This window comes from Melanerpes formicivorus, unplaced genomic scaffold (assembly GCF_026170545.1).
Source record: "Melanerpes formicivorus ecotype bairdi unplaced genomic scaffold, bMelFor1.0.p_v2 SCAF_20, whole genome shotgun sequence".
Classification (NCBI taxonomy): domain Eukaryota; kingdom Metazoa; phylum Chordata; class Aves; order Piciformes; family Picidae; genus Melanerpes; species Melanerpes formicivorus.
In genome coordinates, this window is record NW_027142372.1 from 25139 (window position 1) to 45807 (window position 20669).

A 20669-nucleotide genomic window follows, 5' to 3' on the forward strand; every position below is an offset into this window, starting at 1 on the left:
AGGTCTCCCCTGAGCCTCCTCTTCTCCAGGCTAAGCAACCCCAGCTCCCTCAGCCTCTCCTCATAGGGTTGTGCTCCAAACCCCTCCCCAGCCTCGTTGCCCCTCTCTGGATGTGTTGTTCTTAAACTGATGAGCCCTGAACTAGACACAGGACTCAAGGTGTGGCCTAACCAGTGCTGAGGACAGGGCACAATGACCTCCCTGCTCCTGCTGGCCACAGATGCAGGCCAGGATGCCACTGGCCTTTGTGGCTGCCTGGGCACACTGCTGGCTCATGTTCAGCCTACTATCAATCAGCACCCCCAGGTCCCTTTCTGCCTGGCCACTCTCCAGCCACTCTGACCCCAGCCTGTAGCACTGCATGGGGTTGTTGTGGCCAAAGTGCAGCACCTGGCACTTGGCCTCTGCCCATCTGTCCAGCCTGTCAAGGTCCCTCTAGAGAATCCTCCTACCCTCTAACAGATCAACATTTATTCAGAGGACTGTTTTAACAGCTCAGTACCCCAAGAAAATGTAATTGTCTCTGTGAGCACCTCTCATGGGTGCTTGGCAGTGGATTTAAGTTTACCAGCAGGGAAACAGCCAGGAAGGCTTCATGTGCTGGAAATGAACATCAGGAAATCAAAAAGGCAATGCAGAAGTTTAAACAGATTGAGTAGATTAATGGAGAATGAATCTGTGGGAGGTAACATGACCTCTGCAGGTGTCCAAGAGCCTCCAAAACATTTGGTGAACTAAGGAGAGCACAGGGCAAGGATGCATCAGGGGAGAGATCAAACCTGTAAGTTGATCAGCAATGGGATATAACTATCAGCTACAGGAGGCAGAGACTGGGGATCAAGGTATTTGAACTGCAGGTGCTGCTTCACTCTGGCCCACTTCATGCAGCTGGGCAGGAACCCAAACTACACCTCAGTTTCCCTCCCTCTGCCCTTGGGATCTGGGGCATTTTAAACCCAGCTCTAACGTGTTGTCTTTGAAGGGAAAGCAGGATGAATAAAAAGTGAGCCCTTTGTGGAACTGCTAATGAAGACAAAGAGCTGAATTTTAGTCTCCTTTTTAATCTTTTTGGCAGTTCATGTGTTCCCTGGCTACACATGTTTTCTTACAGAGCAAAGCATAATCAGCTTTGCATCCTGCATTGCCACGAGCACTTCCTCTTCAGTTCAAAGGCAGCACAGTGGAACTGTGATGGAGGGACCCAGCTTTATGTCCATATTCATGCACACCTCTGCTTTAAACACAGCTCCTTGCACTTCACTTGGGGCTCGTGCTGCTGTTTTCTCACCTCTGCTTTGTGGCAATGTCACTTGGAGCACAGATCTTGTTTGTCATTAAACAGAAGTTGCTTGAGGAACAAAGCGGGGGAGGCCGGTGCCTCCAAACCCAGGGCAGCAGCGTCTTTAGCAGCTGGCCTCCCTGCTTGGCTCTGCAGCTACTGAGCTGAGCTGCTTGGGTTTGCCTCTGTAAGCATAAAAAAAAAGAGGGAAATGGCTTTAGGGGGGAAAAAAAAAGTGCAGCCCTGCCTTTCCAAGGGCTTTGCACACTCTTCTCATGTGCGAGCCAGTGTGCGGGCAGCAGCTGTGGGAGCAAGGAGTTTCCAGGCAGAGAGTTCAATCGCTGCAGAGCGCTCCTGGGCTTTTGTTAGATGTGTGCTGACACTCGTGGTGTTCCTAAATGCAGGCTCAGTGATAAATGCTGGGAAACAGACCCACGGGAGAGCACTGCAAGGACTTTCTGTGCTCCTGGGCGTGTGGCTTTGACACTGAGCTCTGGTTACCTGAAGAGCAGACTGACTCGGCCAGCTTTCATTTCAGCATGCTCCAAAGTCAGTTGGGGATGGAAGCTGATGGGATTTAATATGATTAAGGCTTTTGGGGGCTTTGGTTGGCTTGTTGGTTGATTTTTGTTTTGGTTGTGGTTTGGTTGGTTTGTTTTTTGTAGTGGACAGAAAGTGGAAGCTTTCCCCAGCTTTATTGTTTCCTGGAGACACTTTCAGGTATCTGTAGCTTCTCCAACCTGGTCAATTCTATCCTAGTCTTTGAGAAAGAAATCTCCAGCCATGTACATCTAAGGGGAGACAACTCACTTAACTTGAGCCTTTCACAGCCAAGATGTACAGTTGTGGCGGGTGACACACCTTGAAATGGGGAGAGCTGGACCTTAAAGCTCTGCTCTGCAATGCCTCATTGGCAGCTCTTACAGGAAAATTGCAGTGCTTGAATCAATGTCTCCTGCTAAGAACACTTTTCCTGCTCGTTGTCTGGTCCTCTCTCAGCTGAGAGGTGCCCAGACTGTCTCTTCCTTGGCAGAGAGAAACAGGTCTGCCATGGTTGCTTGCTGACTGGGAAGGACCTGCAGAGGATGGTTAGTTAGTCTTGTTTGCCCCTTCATAATGATCTGCGAGCTCTACCTTGGAGGTGGTGAGGGTGACCTGCTTGCAGGCAGATCCATCAGGCAGGTAACCCTGGAGTGTGATGGCAGGTTGGCTTCAGCACACTTTCATCCAGACTGGTTACTGGTGAAGCTGAAGGTGTGAACCCCTTGGATCTCTATTTGGCTCTTCCTGGAGGTAGAAGTAAAACCTGGGTGGCCAAACATTCTCCTTCTTGACCCTGGATCAGCAGCATGAAGAGCACACCCAGATTTTGTCTTTGGAAATTAATGCTGCTTCAGGTTCCTGCCAGATATTGGGTGGGGGGCTGAAGTCTGCAATGGCAGCAGACTCCTTATGAGAGCAAAAAGGAGCTGCTAAGATACCATGGTGGCAAATGAGCACTCAGCCAAGCTGAGTGAGAGCAGATGTGAAAGAGGCTGGGATCCAGCACTGTGGGAAATCAGTCTGCAGAGTGCAAAAGGAGAACAGATCCTGAGTTAATTGTAGCCATTTCCTATCTTGAGGCAAACCAAAGGAACACAGGTGAACAATTTGGTGCTGCTGAGAAAGCCACCCTAAATAAGAAGCATGTGAAAAATCAAGTCTAAGAGACAATGGGGTAGAAGAAACAAAACCCCTCTGGATCTCTAGAGATCTGGGAAGCTCAAAATTGGCACTCATGCAAATTTGTTGGTACATGATAAGGTTGAGGAAGCTGCTATGAGAAGCAAAAGAGAAGTGGTGAGAAGCTGTTCCCAGGGTAATGACCTGGCCACCAGACATCCCTGGCTGGGCAGCAGAAAGGTGTTCCCTGAATCTTCTGACACTCTCAAGTGTCTTCCTCTGATTCCCCAACGATTCCTCTTAGACTTTCTACCATTAACATTACAGACATTGAAAGGACCCTAAAGATGATCTAGTTCCAAACCCTCTGCCATAGGAAGGGACACTAGACCACGTTGCTCAAAGCCTCATCCAGCCTTCCAGGGATGAGGTATCCACAACTTCTCTGTGCAATCTCTTCCAGCTCCCCCACTTATGAAGCTTTGAAAGAGAAGGAACAGAAATGGCAAGTGGGAACAAAGTAGTTAGACATCTATGAAGACTGCCAAGTTCAAAGTGAAGTTATAAGGTAGAGGCTGAAAAACTCCCATCTAGGATCTTTCCTCAGAAAGATGAAGCATAGCAGACTGCTGGATGAAAGGGATGCATACAGCCTTGGCTCTGACAACAGAGTGGAAAATCCCTGGCTGGAGAAAAGAAGAAAGAGGTTAAGGTAGCTGTAAGGAGATCCTAGGATACTGGGCTCAGATAAGCCCTAGAGCAGAAGGAACAGCAGCCAAGAAAAGGAACTCCATCAATCAGCAGCCATGAAAATGTGTGTGAACTCTTCTGAAATTCCCAGGGAGAAGAACATTTTGGGTTGAGAAGTGATGAATGCAGAACTGTAAACCCTGGTGTCATCAGTCCTTCCTAGAAGCTAGCTTTCCTTGAGTGTGGACAAGTTGCACAACCTCCCTGTGCCTCTCTGCTTTATCACTTCTGTCAGATGGGCGTAGAGAGATTGTCTCTGTCAAAACATAGATGTGAAAGATCAACAGTTATAAAATCCTTCTACCAAGGGGAGAGCCTCACTGGTGGCATCTTTGAATTATTTGGTATGAAGTAAATATTGAGGGGCATTGCTATGTCACCTGGCTCACTTTTGAGCTGCTCTTTGCTACAGCAGGGATGGTTGCACTCTGTCTGCTCCTGACAGCCTCCCGTGATAGAAACTCATTTCTCCTGGGAAAGCTCTCCCAGGACCCACATTATCATTATGGTTAAATGTTCTGCTGTTACCTCATCTTGATCTTGCTGCTGGGAGCTGAACCCATTCATTACTGCTCACCCTATCTGCTGGGGGGGCGTTGGGTTTGGGAGATACAAGAGGTGTCTGTGTTAGGAGTGGGGATGCACCCATCAAGCGTGTCGGGTGGTTTTCATGGGAAGAAGCAGTCTGACTGCTTACAGCTTTGCCAAAGCTCAGCTATTTAGGCTAAAGCTTTTCCATGCCAGGCATTTCCCTCAAGCTGTTTTCCAGCCCCTGTTGGGCTTTTTTTTTTTTTTTCCCTTACCCTCCTCTTTGCCTTTTCTTTGTAAAATGCAGCCAAAACTCTCAGCTGTTGCAGAGAAGGAGGCTAGGGAATGATCCTGCTGCGCTATGGCTGAATGGGAGAACTTCAGGGATGGGACTATTTTTGGAAAGCCTTGAGTGTTCTGATCTGAAGGCAGGGACAGGGCTTTGACTTGAAGATCAGCTGGCCAGGTGCTAACCCTTCCACAAAATCAGATCTTTGTGGTGGACACAGGTTGGTTTGTCTGACTCCAGCTTGGGAACTTCAGTTGATACTGCGATGATTCAGTTTAGTCTGGAAAAGAACAAGATCTCCTCTCGGTCTTCTCATGTCTAGAAATACCTGAAGGGTGGATATCAAGAGGAAGGGGCCAGGCTCTTTTCAGTGGTGTCCTGTGATAGGACAAGGGGTAATGGATACAAACTGGAACCCAGCAAGTTCCACCTCCACATGAGGAGAAAATTCTCTGCTGTGATGGTGCTGGAGCCCTGGAGCAGGCTGCCCAGAGAGGTTGTGGAGTTTCCTTCTCCCTAGACACTTTCAAGCCCCACCTGGATGCATTCCTGTGTGATCTGCCTTGGGTGATCCTGCTTTGGCAGGGGGGTTGGACTCAATCTTCAGAGGTCCCTTCCAACCTCTACCATTCTCTGTTTCTCTAAGAGCCTGAGGAGTCACTCCTTGTTTGTGCAGTCTCACTCTGCACAAACCCAGTTTGGCAATGGAGTTAGAGGAAACCAAAGTGTGGAAGATCACTCTACCTGTGTGTCTGTTTTTCTCTCTTCTACACCACCAATTGCTGAGTCTGCAGGTCAAACTCTAGCAAATATGAGAATGGGGGAGAGAGCAGGTTTCAGAAATACTCTCAAAAGCCTTTAAAATGTATGGGTAAAAGGGGAGAGTGGAGGTGCAAATCCTGAGGGAGCCATCCTGCCTTTCTTGTAATGCTCCCCAGAGCAGCCTGTGTTTGTGCACATTGTCATTTGTTAAGCCCCTTGTGACAGGATTCCACTTCATATGTAAGCCATATTTTCCCTCTTTCAGTTTTCAAGGGTGGTTTCTTCCCCCCCTCAAACAGTTAAGACTGTTCCAAATCTGGGCTCTCTGATGAAACCAGAGCAGCCTTTAGATATACATTAATCATGGTTGGATTATGGGGTTGGAGTAGCCACTGGAATTTCTTTCTGGTGAAACTGGAAGTGACCTTTGTTTCTCCTTGTTCTGTGGGTCAGTCTTGAGCTTAACTGGACATCTACAAACACTGCAGCTGCTAACAGAGACCACAAAGGTGACCAAGAGGTGAGGAGCAGCCTCTGCCCTTCTTGTGGCTTGCTTCTTTTGCTGCTGCTGCTGCAGCATGGGCTTGTAGATGTCCCATTGGTCTCCTTCCTGTTGGTAAGCACAGGCCTGGGCAAGGGGAGCAAAGCAGAAAAATGCAGCAAATTACAAGAGTTGAGACTTGAGGGGAGGGAAATCCACATCTAATAGGAAAATCCTATGGCAGAGCATGCTGAAGAATCTGTCTTGGAACACAAAGAAGGCAGCAGAGCATCTGTAAATACATCCTTCAACGTGGAACATGCAATCAGATCTGCAGGGGGAAATTCTTGTGCTCTTATGAAGTCATGGCTAAGGCTGTGAGACTTCATTCTGACCCAGGGCGCACCCATCCCGATCCAGGTGGAGGGCTGGGGCCATCCTCATTCCTAGTCAGTAAAAAAGAAACAACACCAAAAAACACACAACCCCAACCGAATAGCTCTAGCAACAGAGGAGAAGCACAAACCCAAAGTTGCTATCAGCACCTTGCCTCTTTGAAATCCCTTCCAAATTCTCCTGGGATAAGATCAATGAGAACAAAAACAATAACAGTGCTGTATGAAAAGAAGGTGAAAAGGCAACTCCCTCAGCAGTACACACCCAAGCAATGGGCTTGGCTTTGCTTTCTTGGAGCTGCCATGAGGCAAGCAGAGCAAGGAAGAGCCCCAAAGCAGCAGCCAGCTTTCTGGGTTTTTCCTTACTTCACGAGTTCCACAATGAAAGCAGCGGTTGGCATCTCCTGTGCCGGAGTGCTCCCAGCCTGCCCGTGATGGAATGTGCTGATAACCAGAAGTATTTCCCTGCAGACTTGGTCTGAGACCCAGATTTAAATATTGCTAATTTCCAGCATTTGCCTCAGCAAGAGACTTCACCTCTTGGTGATCATCTGTAAAGGGTGGCAGCTCTTCCTAGCCTGGAATGGCAATAAAGCTGGTGAAGGGTCTGGAGAAGAGGTCTAAGAGTGGCTGAGCGAACTGGGACTGTTTAGCCTGGAGAAGAGGAGGCTGAGGGGAGACCTTCTGGCTCTCTACAACCCCCCCAGCACTCCAACCTTCTTTCAGGGAATCAGTCTCTTCTCCCTACTATCAAGTGGTAGAACAAGAGGAAATGGCCTTGAGTTGCATCAGGGGAGGTTTAGGTTGGATATGAAGAAAAATGTCTCTATGGAGGTCTTTTCCAACCTGGTCTATTCTGTTGTCTTCTATTCATGGTCACAGGTTGAAACAAGCTGCCCAGGGAGGTGGTGGAGTCACCGTTCCTGGAGCTGTTCAAGAAGTGTGTAGCCATGGCACCTTGGGACAGGGTTTAGTGGGCATGGTGGGGTTGGGTTGATGGTTGGACTGGATGATCTTAGAGGGCTTTTGCAACTCAATCCTGTGATTCTACAATTAGACTTTGTCCCCTAGGTTTTGTGCTCACCTGAGTGGAGCACCAGTTTCTCCAAGACCACAAGAAAGTAGCCAAGAGTCCATTTGTTATGAGACCAGGTGGCGTTAGCTGTATGCAAATGCATGGGTTTGATGTGTTCATTGTGACAACAGAACTCTGTGCAGATAAGAAATGTAACTTTTTGTATCAGGAACAGTGTGGCCAGCAGGAGCAGGGAGGTCATTGTGCCCTGGACTCAGCACTGGTTAGGCCACACCTTGAGTCCTGTGTCCAGTTCTGGGCCCCTCAGTTTAGGAAAGATGTTGAGATGCTGGAAGGTGTCCAGAGAAGGGCAACAAAGCTGGGGAGGGGGCTGGAGCACAGCCCTGTGAGGAGAGGCTGAGGGAGCTGGGGTTGCTTAGCCTGGAGGAGAGGAGGCTCAGGGGAGACCTTCTTGCTGTCTCCAACTCCCTGAAGGGAGGTTGTAGCCAGGAGGGGGTTGGTCTCTTCTCCCAGGCACCCGTCACCAGAACAAGAGGATACAGTTTCAAGCTGTGCCAGGGGAGGTTTAGGCTGGATGTTAGGAAGAAGTTCTTCCCAGCAAGAGAGATTGGCCATTGGGATGTGCTGCCCAGGGAGGTGGTGGAGTCCCCATCCCTGGAGGTGTTTAGGAAGAGACTGGCTGGGGTGCTTGGTGCCATGGTTTAGTTGATTAGATGGTGTTGGGTGATAGGTTGGACTCGATGATCTCGAAGGTCTTTTCCAACCTGGTTAATTCTATTCTATTTTCACCTCAAAAATGCAATTCTGTGAGGACAAGATTCTTGGAGCAAGAAGACAGGTTCAAAGGTAACATCTTACTGCCTTTGAGGCAAAAGTAAAGTTGAGATTGTCATAAAGGCAAAAAAAAAGTGAGAGTGACCCAGGCATCTGATTGGAAGTAGGAAACCTTTGACTACAGTATCTTCTGGAGAACTCCCTAGAAACAGAACAGGGGCTTTAAACAAAAAATCTTCTTGAGATTAATGCAGGCTGAGCCAATAAATCCTCTGGAGTACTCTGACTCTTCAAAACAAATAGGGAATGCTGGAAAGAGACATCTGATTGTGCAGAAACTTTGTTTCTCACCAGCAAAAATGCTTTCAGCTCAGGTGTGCCTGTGGCAAATCTCCCCCCCCGTGAAGCTTATTGGTATTTTTCACTTAGGCAAAGTCTTGAAATCTTTGAGTGCAGTTGGGAGTTAATTTCTGATTTGTCAAGGTAAATAAAAAAAGAAAGCTTCATAAATACAACTGCTTTCCACCACTGGAGCTGGGACAGGAAAGAATAAGCTCCAGGCTTACAAAAATAATCTCTTTTGAATCCAAAGGCTCACTTGGACATTATCTGTACTGAGACTGAATGACCTCTACCAGTTGTACTGAGTATAATCAAGAGTGTAACAGACTATAACACAGCTTGCTCAGAGATAAACATTCACATGTAAAACCAGAACAGGGTTTTGAGTCACCCTCTGTTTAGTTTTCTGCCCCACCATCTCAAATTCAACCCATGAACAACTCTCCCTAGAAGTGCTGGCATCCCATGCTTTGAATTTGAATACCCCTTGTGTTGATCGTGTAGTGAGTAGGGGTTGTTCAGCCTGGAAAGAAAGCTCCAGGGAGACCACCTGATGGTCTTTTAGTACTTCGAGTGGTCAATCAGAAAGCTAGGGACAGACTTCTAAGCAGAGCCTATTGTGACAGAACAAGTGGTGATGGTTTGAACTGAAAGTGGGAGATTGGGAGTGGAGAGATGGGAGAAATGTTTGGCACTGAGGGTGGGGAGAGCCTGGCCTGGGTTGCCCAGAGAGGTGGGAGATGCCTCATCCCTAGACCCATGGCAGGTCAGGTTGGTTGTGGTGCTGAGCAACCTGTGCTGGTTGCAGATGTCCCTGTTTACTGCAGGGGACTTGGACTAGATGAGCTTCAAAGGTCCTTTCCAGCCTAAACCATTCTATGAATGTGAAAGGATGGTTCCAGGACCAGACACTTGTGCTGTCCTTGCACATGAGCTTCTCTCTCTCATCAGCCACTGTGTGTGTCAACCAGTTTCTCAGTGTGGTGTATGATAATAAGAGGGGGGAAACAACCAAACCAACAACCCCAAATCTCCTGAAGCCTGGAAACAGAAGAGGAGGGAATAAAATTAATCCAAACAGATGGTGTTTCATCTTGTTTATCAGGTAGAGATTTAGCTACTGGAGGCTAGCAGAGCACATGCTTGTTGTGACTGTTTCTTAGGTAGACTCTCTGCTTGTGGCTCCTTAGTGTCACCTTCAGTTCTTCATGTGAAAGAAAACCTCCAGTATCCTGGATGGGGGTTAACTTGATACCCACTCTGAGCTGCCACATTACTACTGTCAGCTTGTACTGGGCCTGAGGAACTGAAACTGTCTGATTTGGTTGTCCTCATGTGGCTTCCTGGAAGCCCTTGAGATCTGAACATCTGCAGGGACTTCTAGAACAGCTATGAGATTACAGGACCTGTCCAGCCCTTTTATGTCTTGTTGTGCTTAGTGTCTTGTATGACATAGATGTGGAAGGCTGTCTGCTAGAGCATGCCACCCCTCAAACCCACACATACACTTCTGAAGAAGTTTTTAATGGATTAGGAGATGCCATGTAATGAGACAGTGTGGTTGATAGCAGACTCAGAAGGAGCTGTGCCTGAACAACATCCAGCTGAGTGCCATTAGCGTAGTCCCTGTGCCGATAACAGCATCTCCAGAGCTAATTTCACAAAGGCAGCTTTCAAATGCTTCCTTTTATGTCTGTAGGCTCGGGTGAGTCATGCCCTGTGCTCAGTTCAACTTTCTCCTCATTGCTCAACAGCAGGGATAATGACAGTGCCTGTGCACTTTACATGGAGATCCCAAGATCTTCATCTGAGCATCTTCAGTCATTTGATAGGTGGAGGAATTGGGGAATCAGAGGGGAAGTGATAGGCCCAAAATCCCTTAGCAGGCCACAGGCAAGGGGGGAAGAGGTATCAAGTCCTGTCCTCTGCTTGCCAGGTACTGGAGGCTCTCAGTTCATGTGTCTCTCTTCACAGTGCTGCAAGTGGTAACATGGAAAAGAGGGGGGAGTGTGTTAATATAAAAGCTGCATATTTCCACTGCCAAAACAGTCAGATGCCCCACAATCTCAGAAATGCAAGCCTGCTTTGGTCTGTCCCCAGTAACCAGTCTGAGAGTCAAGGGGCCTTCTGGGATAATCTGCTCTCTAATTGAGCAGTTCAGCCTGTGTTGCATCCCTGGAGGAATAATGGGTGCTGATGTTCTCAAGTTTCTTCTCACACTGGTTTCTGAAAAGCACCCGTGTTCCCCTGGAGAACTGAAAGTATGGAGCCTGAGTTTTCAGTTCATTCTGGTGGTGGGTTTTCCTAAGGCAGTGTCCAGCTCAATAACCAGAGGCTACCTTCACTACCTTGGGCTCCTGTATGTGGTTTTCCACTGTACTTGCACAGCTGCACATCCCTGATCTTTTTCTGATGAGTTGCTGGCATGCAAGTGGTCAGGAGCGTGTGTTCTGGAGGGTGTCCCAGGCTGTACAGGCCATGATGTGGTGGGAGAGGCCAGAATGTATGCTATGGAAACAAAGGCTATTTCTTTGTGACACAAACTGCTAAACTGCCAGGGCTCAAAACTAGAAATAGCCCAGGGTGTCCAGATTGCCCAGTGGGAAAGGGGTGGTCTTTGTTATTTTAGCCCTGCCCATGAAGACCTGGTTGGTCTCTTCTCCCAGGCAGCCACCAACAGAACAAGAGGACAACACAGTCTCAAGCTGTGCCAGGGGAGGTTTAGGCTGGATGTTAGGAAGAAATTCTTCACAGAGATTGGCCATTGGAAGGGGCTGCTTAGGAAAGTGGTGGAGTCACCATCACTGGGTGTGTTTTAAAAACAAGTCTGGTTGAGGCATTTAGTGCTATGGTTTCATTCAGTAGAGGGTGTTGGGTGATAGGTTGGACTTGATGATCTCTGAGGTCTTTTCCAGCCTGGTTACTTCTGTGATTCTTTTTTTGCACTGTAGTAGAAACTCAGGCTGAAGCAGAGGTGTGAATGTAGCTACTGTAGCACCAGAGTCATTGCAACTAGGGTGCTCGCTGACCAGGACTGGGAAGTTGGGCTTCAACAGCTTCAGGATGAGATGGTTCTCCTGTGTCCTGGCTGGGTACTCCAAATGATTTGGAACACCAAAAGGCAGGCAGGAGTCTTGTGCTGATGAGGAAGAGCCCCATTCAATGATTTCAAGTAGTACCTGCAGGCATATTCTTTTAGGAGAAAGGTTCTAGCTTTGCCATCTGGAGAGAACAGATGTATCTGTCTTATAGCCTGGTTGAGAGAAAGGAGACATCAGAGGTGCTGCTTCCTCCCTCATACCTGCCGTGCTTAGCATTTTTTAGGTGGTAGGCAGCTTCCCACTCAGAATGCAAAATTAGATCATTTTGTTTCATGGTACTGCTCTTATCTCTCTTTGTGTGCCAGGTGAGATGTTTAGGTATCAACTCTGGATGTAGCCAAGTACTGCAAGTTGTGTGCTGTCACATTTGGAGTCCCTACATCCACCTCTACATAAAGAACTTCCACAGATGTGAATTGACTCTCATAGCTCATGGCCCTCTGCATTGCCCAGCTCCCTCATTAGGGTTGTTTAGGGAGTTTTGAGATAAGATAGATCTTTATGCTGATGTACTCCAGGCTAGACACGAAAGGCTGCTCTGGAGGCAAGTTAGAGCATTTCAGGATGGTTTCTGCACGTGACTCTGGGTCCATGAACCAATCAGCAATACTCCATGCCACTGGTTGGGAGCATCAGTTGTAGTAAGGAAATACAAATCAGTCTAAGGGGGAAAAGTCAGTTTATCTGCTCAGTTTCTGCCCTTCTCCTTGAATTTCATCGAACCCATAAGCACAGACCTTGCGTAAGTGGATTGCATTTCACACCTATGTGCATAATTACACCTTGCAGACAGTTTATTAATGGCTCTCTAATCACAGAGTAGCTTGTATGTACATAATACTGGTGTTTGATTATGCTGCAGCTCCCATAGATCAATGGATACCCAGGAGCCTGGCTCATTAATGTCTCACATGTGAGAAATCTGGAGGACAATATCACATCGGTGCCATGCAGTGGTTCATTAAATACTGGTACCTCAGGGAAAGCAGAGGTGTGAAAGGCATGGTGGAGAAGGGTTGGAGAAAGAGCAGTGTATGCAGGACTTGGCACTTGAAGAAAGCAACCTTTGTCAAAAACATCCCACCTGTAAATCTTTCAGTGGTGTCCTGTCTCAATTAACCATGTTAGATCTTCTTTTGAAAGAGTCTGCTCTGAGAAAGGGCTCTGAAAGCACCGTGCCTGCAAGCTTCACAGAATGGTTTGGGTTGAAAGGGACCTGAAAGATCATCTAGTTCTAACCCCCGCCCCCCCCCCCCAGCCCTGGGCAGGGACACCTTCCACCAAACCAGGCTGCTCAACCTGGCCTTCAGCATGTCCAAGCAGGGGACATTTCTGGCTTGACTATTTCTGGTTTGTGAAGGTGACTCACCCAGAGGCCTGATGGGCAGCCTAAGCTCTTGTGAATCAACAGATGGAGGATTTGCAGACCCCTAGGTAGGGCTACAAATATTTGAACAGCCAGAGCCACACTGAAAGGGTTGGCAGAGAGATGACTGAGACACCTTTTAGGAAGCAGTTGCATTTGGATATGCCAAGGAGGAAAGGTTCTAGCTTGGTTTGTTGTTTTGATGACACAGCACTACAAACAAAAATAAGTTTGGTGAGCCATAGAATTCCCAGGAGTTTGTATCCCATCTCTAACACGATAACCTCAGCTCTCCCTCTCATGTCCCCCAGCTCTACCACCTGCAAAGCTGCTTCTGATCTCTGTTGACTGTCTGGCCAGTGGCCAACGACTCTGGCCAAGCAGAGTAAATAACTGTGGAAATTCTGCTGCAGCCTTTCTCACAGCAAAGCCGTTCATTTGTGTGCCTCTCCTCTGCTGAACTTTGCTGCCTGTCAGAGCTGAATTGCCTTGTGAGAGGCTGGAGCTGCCTGGGGTAGAGAGAGGGAGGAGATGGTCACATTTTATGAACTTTCCTTCATGAGAAAACAGGCCTAAAAGAATTGTGTTCTCCCAGTCTATCTGTTAAAAAGGAATTGGTTCCCTTCACTAAAGAGCTATTCTTCAGAGCAAAAGTTACTTGTGTATGGATCAGCTTAATGTAGAGAAACTGGACAAATCCAGCAGAATAATCATAGAAACACAAAACTGTCAGGATTGGAAGGGACCTCAAGGATCTCCCATTTCCAACCTCCCTGCCATGGGCAGGGACACCTCACACTCTACAGCGGGTTGCTCACAGCCACATCCAGCCTGGCCTTCAAAACCTCCAGGCATGAAGCTTCCACCACCTCCCTGGGCAACCTGTGCCAGTGTCTCACCACCTTCCTGGGGAAGAACTTCTTCCTCACATCCAATCAGAATCTCCCCATTTGTAGTTTTGTTCCATTCTTCCTAGTCCTATCATTACCTGACACCCTAAAAAGTCCTTCCCTACCCATCTTATGATACTGTGCCACCATTTTCCGCCTCAGCACCGCTCAGCTCTCCTGCTTCTGCATCAGACCAACTGAGGCAACAGACAGAGGCAGTGCCTGATCTGTTACAGACTTTCCAATAATATTGACTCAATTTAAAACAAAACAAAACAAATTTGCAGTGGAGAAAGGATGACAAAGGGTTAGACAAAGAGCTGCGTGGAGGCAAGCAGTCAAAGCTGGCGTTCTTTCCAAACCTCTGAAAAATCTGTGCCAAGGTCAAGAACCCAAACTTGCTGGGTGATTGTCTCCTGTTCCTTGTTTCAGGACTTTACAACCACTCATCTTGCTTTTGACCTTGGTAAATATTATCTCTTTTCCAGGTTGTTGTTTGGGAGAAGGCTCAGTCAGTTGGGGGGGAAGTGAGGAGGTGGGAGCTGGGCGATGTACTAGCAAGTAGTGAAAGATTATTGGAGGTTAAGAGAGCAGGTTTCTACCTTATGAACTTGGCAGCTCTCCTGCAGGTCTGCACTCTTGGTATTGATCATGTAGTGAGATGAATAGTGATATGGATTTTTTCCCCCCCCCTCCTTATTTTTTTTTTAATGTCTCATTTTGGGACCTTTAAATGTGGCTGGCATTCAGGAGAATTTCACTTAAGGGTTGATGGAGAGGTGGGCACAAGCCAACCTCATGGGGTTCAACAAGACCAAGTGCAGGGTCCTGCATCTGGGTCGAGGTAATCCCAGGCACAAATCCAGGCTGGGCAGTGACTGGCTGGAGAGCAGCCCTGAGGAGAGAGACTTGGGGGTGCTGGTGGATGAGAAGCTCAACATGACCTCTCAATGTGCACTTGCAGCCCAGAAAGCAAATCAGATCCTGGGCTGCATCAAGAGAAGTGTGGCCAGCAGGTCAAGGGAGGTGATCCTCGCCCTCTACTCAGCTCTGGTGAGACCCCACCTGGAGTACTGTGTCCAGTTCTGGAGCCTCTATTACAAGAGGGATCTGGAGGTGCTGGAAGGTGTCCAGAGAAGGGCCAGGAGGATGGTCAGAGGGCTGGAGCACCTCTCCTGTGAGGACAGACTGAAGGAGTTGGGGCTGTTCAGTCTGCAGAAGAGAAGGCTCTGAGGGGACTGCATTGTGGCCTTCCAGTATCTGAAGGGGGCCTACAGGAAAGCTGGGGAGGGACTTCTCAGGATCTCAGGTAGTGATAGGACTAGGGGGAATGGAATGAAGCTGGAGGTGGGGAGATTCAGGCTGGAGGTGAGGAGGAAATTCTTCCCCATGAGAGTGGTGAAACCCTGGAATGGGTTGTCCAAGGAGGTGGTCGAGGCCCTACCCCTGGAGGTGTTAGAATGGGCTGCCCAGGGAGGTGGTGGAGTCACTGTCCCTGGTGGTGTTCAAGAGGGGATTGGACGCAGCACTTGGTGCCATGGTCTAGTCATGAGGTCTGTGGTGACAGGTTGGACTTGATCTTTGAGATCTCTTCCAACATTGGTGATACTGTGATACTGTTTTTCAGACCAGGCTGGATGAGGCTCTGTCCAGCCTGATCTAGTGTGAGGTGTCCCTGCCCATGGCAGGGGGGTTGGAACTAGATGATCCTTGTGGTCCCTTCCAACCCTGAATGATTCTGTGATATAAACCTAAATGAATCAGGATACTCTATAATGCTTTCGTGTTTTCAATCTCAGCATATTTCCTTTTCCTACTTGGTTGTGACTGAAGGGAAGCTTTTAAAACAGTTCTTTTAACTTTAGAATTTACACAGGGAGCTGCCTTTTGCTAATGTGTCCATACTGGGAAGGAGGATATGGCTTAAACACACACAGAGTTACTGAATAAATCTGCAGTATGTATTACACATCTTTTTTTTAGGATCTTGTCTACACTAAGCAAGAAAATGTTAGTTTTCTTTTTTTATGAAGTCTATACACAATTAGTTAAGAGATCCAGACATTTCCCTCCTCTTTTTTTTCCTTTATTAATTTGCTCATACTTGATTCAAATCATGCCTTCTGGCTAACCTCAGCGTTGCCCTCTTCCAATTTGCATGAGTACGTGTAAAGTTAAGATTGTAATACTGGGAGATTGGAAGACCTCATTTCTTTATCAAGAGATCTAATATGCTCTAATATTTTTCTGCTGGCAGTAAGTATGGTAATATCCAACTGGGGTGGTGTTTTGTGTGTGAAGCTTATCCTTACGGTACTGCAGAGCTGCTAAAAACCTAGGGAAGTCAGGCATTGGAACAGGCTGTCCAGGGAGGTGGCGGAGTCACCATCCCTGGAGGGTGCTCAAGGAACCTGTGCCCGTGGCACTTTGGGTCATGATTTAATGGCCACGGGTGGTGTTGGGTTAGAGGTTGGACTCGATGATCTTAGAGGTCTCTCCCAAAGCAAAGCAATTCTGTGATTCTGTGAGTTGTTGGAGGAAAACAGTGCATCAAGGCTTGTATGCAAAAATGAATTTGGGGACAAGAGATGATGTCCTGCTGAGCTCCTTGGTTGAATTAGCGCCTGTGAAATGCCTGTTTCAGGCTGCAACCTTGGTGCTATGCTTTTTAAGCACGAACTTTTCAAGTGATGGGGTTTTGGCTCTAGGTACCAGGATTCCAAAGGCATGCTTTGCAGCAGTGGGTGCTCGGCTCTCTCCAGGAACAAGCCCCTTGCTCGCAGTCTGAGGAGGGGCAGCGACTGCCCCAGCCCCGTTTGGCTGGCGGGTTCCCTTGGCAGCCGTGAGGTACGATTCTGCGAGCACCTTTTGGCGCCTCGCAGCACCTCCTGGGGCGGGTTAGCTCCCGCTGGTCCATGAAGGGGTCCGGTGGGACGCCTGCCCTATCTCTCCTTCACCACCACCCACAGCGCAGGGGGCGACACGGGGCGGCCGCCTCCGCCCTCTCCGTCCGGAGCAGGTGCAGGGGCTGGCCGGGACAAGCCGCCGAGTCCCCCCGGCGATGGGACAGCCGCCACTGGGGCAGCGGGCAGCGCCGAGGCTGCTCCCTTCGAAGCAGGAAGCCGGAAACCATCGAGACAAGCCGGGTTAGCGAGAGGAGGGGGGAAGCAAGAGGGAGCCACGGAGCTCCCCTCACGCCCCGCGGGGTGAGTCAGGTCCGGCTGCGGGGATGGGGACGCCGGGCGGACACCGACTCAGCCCCCTCATCCCGCTTCCCGCCTCAGAGGAGGCGGAGGGAAGGAGGGAGAGGCGCGTCCCCGCGGCGCATGCGCGGCGGAGTTGTGAATGGTGCGGCTGTTCGGGCCGAGTTTACGAGCCGGGGAGGAAGTCGGAGAGGAGGGAGGGAGACAGAGAGCGAGCGGGGAGGCGGGAGCGGGCGGCGGCGGCTGCTGCTCTGAGCGGCGCGGCGAGGGGAGGAGGGAAGAGACAGGAGGGAGGGGGACGCCGGCGGCGGGGGCTAACAAAGGGCGAGGCGAGCGCTGGGGCTGGGACAGCGCGGGGCGGGCAGCCGGCGGCGGCCCCACCACCATGCCGCGGGTTGTCCCCGACCAGCGGAGCAAGTTCGAGAATGAGGAGTTCTTTAGGAAGCTGAGCCGTGAGTGCGAGGTGAGGCGGCAGAGAGGGCGCCCCGCAGCTTCCCTTTGCCTCCGCCGTGGGGAAAGTTTTTGGCGGAGGGGCCGGGGGAGAGCCCCGCGCCCTGCCTGGCATCAGCCGCGGCAAGGGAGCTGAGCCCTGCCAGGCGCAGTCAGTGCACTCCGCTACCCCCTTATCGCCGGCACTGGCCCCTCCTGATTGCGCGCCCTGTTCCCCGCAGATTAAATACACCGGCTTCAGGGACCGGCCCCACGAGGAGAGGCAGGCCCGCTTCCAGAACGCTTGCCGCGACGGCCGCTCCGAGATCGTAAGTTGCGCCGGGCTCCCCTCGGGGCCCGACGGGACCGGGCCGGGGCGGCTGCCGGCGCCTGTCCGCCGCGGACAGGGTGACGGCGGGGGCCGGGCAGCGCTCCCGGGCTCCTCCGACGCCTTCCCCTCCTTGTTTGCGAAAATACAAAGTTTTGCGGGAGGTTTTGAAAGAGGAAGGCTTGGGAGTAGCGAAGTAGGAACGCCGGGGTGTGGTGGGAGCGGGGTGCTGCGGGGCTCAGGGTGCGGGAAAGTTTTCCTTCGGGAAAAGGAGGAAAAAAGAAACCCCAAATAAAATTGGATCTGCCGCCTTTCAGCTTCCGAGGGAGAGGCGGGTTTGGTTAAAAGGCAGCGGCTTCTCTCCCTTCAGGAGCAGTGCTTTTTCTGCGCCCTGCCTTCACCAGGGCGGTTAGAGCGAGAGGTTGACTGGAGCGCAGGGTTGAGGGGAGGTGATGGGAGGTGAGGAAAATCTCCCTTCAGAGCCACCCGGCAGTGCGCTCCGCTCCCCGGGCACGTGTTACGGTTGTAAGCTGCTTATTTCAATAGGGCAACTTTTTTCCTTTCTTTATTTCTTTTTCTTTTTTTTTCTTTTAATTTTTTTTTCTCCCCTCCCCGGAAATAGTAGCTTCAGAAATGAGTAAAAATAGTATAGAATGTACTCGCTAAAAAGTCTTGAATGCGCTGCTTGGTGTATTTGTGAACTAGATCAAAGGCTTTGAGAATTAGGCTTAGAAACTCGCGACTTCATCTCAGTTGTTCTCATTCATTAAGGTTACTTACAGACTACTCTCTTCTGAATTGAGAAGTGAGATGAAGTATGGCTCGGAGTAGTCAAGAACCCGACCAGTTATTTCCTGGTTTGATTTTTGCTGTGTGTTCCTTCCATAGGATCAGTAGCTCTTACTATGAGAATGAAGTGCTTAACTCTTCACTGCTCTTAAAATGAAGAAGTAACCTCTCTTTCATTTAGAGCATGCGATGAGGGATGAGGTAAAATTGCATCCCCCTTGAAAATAACCCCTGCTTTTGCCTAGGTAGGTTGGAGACCATCCTTTAATTTCCTGTGGTATAGGTATTACTAGTCAGCTCCCAAGGAAATTATTCTCATGCACAGTGAAAACTACACTTCTGCCCATCCAAACACACACAATTGAGCAGCAAGTACTGCAGCTGATTTGTTCATTTGCTGTTTTGTGAGCGTGGGGCTGGACATTCAAGTACATGGTCCTTTTTTACTCAGTAACTTTATTTTAGCCCTGCTTGTTATCTGTGGTCTTAGAACCTGTAATATTGTTTTGTGAGAGGCCCTTTCTAGCTGCTCTCCTAATTTCACTGTTGGTTTGTTGTTTGCCTCTCTTCTTTTTTTTTTTTTACATTCATTTTTCATTCTACCTGTTTTGCTTCCTTGAAGAAGTCACCAGGGAGACAATGGGCAGGTCAGGGAGTGTAGTTTGCTAGTGCTAGAAGTTCCTGAGCAGGTGAAAGTGCACAATGTACCCGAGTCCTTTCCTAAAAACTAAGGGCCGTGTAGCTGATGGTAATCAGCTGCACAGGCTGCAGTGGAAAGCTACTCTATTTCTGTAAATGGGGAGTCACTGTAGTTTCAGCTTTTTACTTCTAAGCCTTTCTCTGCCAGGACTTCATCCCATGGCAGCAGGCAGTGATACCTGCCCTGTGTTATTTTTACTTCTGCTTAATTATAAAACAGCCTCCTGAATTTCTTGCTCGGAAACATCTGGTTTTGTTTTGTGAGCGGGGCACGAGTAGTCAGGTTTATTTAGAAATGGAGTGTGTGCAGTGGCTGATGCTAAAAAAAACAACCCCAAAACCTTAGCAACTTGACTGGTTTTTCAGTCTTGAATGTTTTTCCAGGCATCAAGGATTTATACTTTTATCTCCAAAGGGAGCTTTTGCAAACGGTCTTACATACTTTCAAGCAGGCAAAAAGGAAACAAACCCCAAACCGGGGAGCAGCTTGGGGATTTGGTGTAGAAGCAGCAGTGGGGTTTTGGTTAGTTCTGCCAAAACAGCTCTTGATTAAATAAAGTAATTACCTTTGTAACTGAGAAAGTAACTGTGAAATGTCAGGTGAGATTTGGGGTTCGCTGGCGTTGCTTTGATAACTTGAAAATGACTTTACGGCTTCCAGTTGGTGTTGGGAGCGCTCCTCACAACCTGTTTGTGTGGAAGGTTCCTGTGTTCATGTTGTCTGCGTGGTGGTCAGGTCACCCCTGTGCTGCCTCATTAGCTTTGTGCAAAATTGGAGGCATTTTAGATTGATCTGACATATTTTCAAGCAGGCAAAAAGGAAACCCAAAAAAACCCCAGACCAGGGAGCAGTTTAGGGATTTAATGCAGATCCAGCAGTGGGGGTTTGGTTAGTTCGGCCAAAACAGCTCTTGATTAAATGAAGTAATTGCCTTTGTAACTGTGAAATGCCAGGTGAGATTTTGGAGTGCAGTGGCATTGCTTTGATAACTTGAAAATGACTTTACAGCATCCTGTTGGTGTTGGGAACGCTCCTCACAACCTGTTTGTGTGGAAGGTTCCTGTGTTCATGTTGTCTGCGTGGTGGTCAGGTCACCCCTGTGCTGCCTCATCAGCTTTGTGCAAAATTGGAGGCATTTTAGATTGATCTGACATATTTTTAAGCAGGCAAAAAGGAAACCCAAAAAAACCCCAGACCAGGGAACAGTTTAGGGATTTAATGCAGAAGCAGCAGTGGGGTTTTGGTTAGTTCTGCCAAAACAGCTCTTGATTAAATGAAGTAATTGCCTTTATAACTGAGAAAGTAACTGTGAAATGTCAGGTGAGATTTTGGAGTTCAGTGGCATTGCTTTGATAACTTGAAAATGACTTTACGGCTTCCAGTTGGTGTTGGGAACGCTCCTCACAACCTGTTTGTGTGGAAGGTTCCTGTGTTCATGTTGTCTACGTGGTGGTCAGGTCACCCCTGTGCTGCCTCATCAGCTTTGTGCCAAATTGGAGGCATTTTAGGTTGAGCTTTAAAAGGCTCTGGATAGAAAAAAGTAAATACATATAGTGGTTGGTTTT

The 20669-nt window shown here is 48.8% G+C and overlaps 1 protein-coding gene across 3 annotated transcripts in view; it reads left to right on the plus strand.

Annotated features, from left to right (window-relative positions):
* Positions 1 to 17133: 17133 nt before the first annotated feature.
* The window catches only part of CBFB (core-binding factor subunit beta), a 63238-nt gene continuing 59702 nt past the window's right edge, over positions 17134 to 20669 (plus strand). For 2 of the 3 annotated variants that reach the window (XM_068150434.1, XM_068150433.1), the window contains exons 1-2: positions 17141 to 17321; positions 17530 to 17616. In XM_068150434.1, the coding sequence (XP_068006535.1) occupies positions 17244 to 17321; positions 17530 to 17616 (165 nt within the window). In that variant the 5' untranslated portion in view covers positions 17141 to 17243. Of the gene's footprint in view, positions 17322 to 17529; positions 17617 to 20669 lie in introns of all 3 variants that reach the window. The other variant, XM_068150435.1, reaches the window with a different exon arrangement.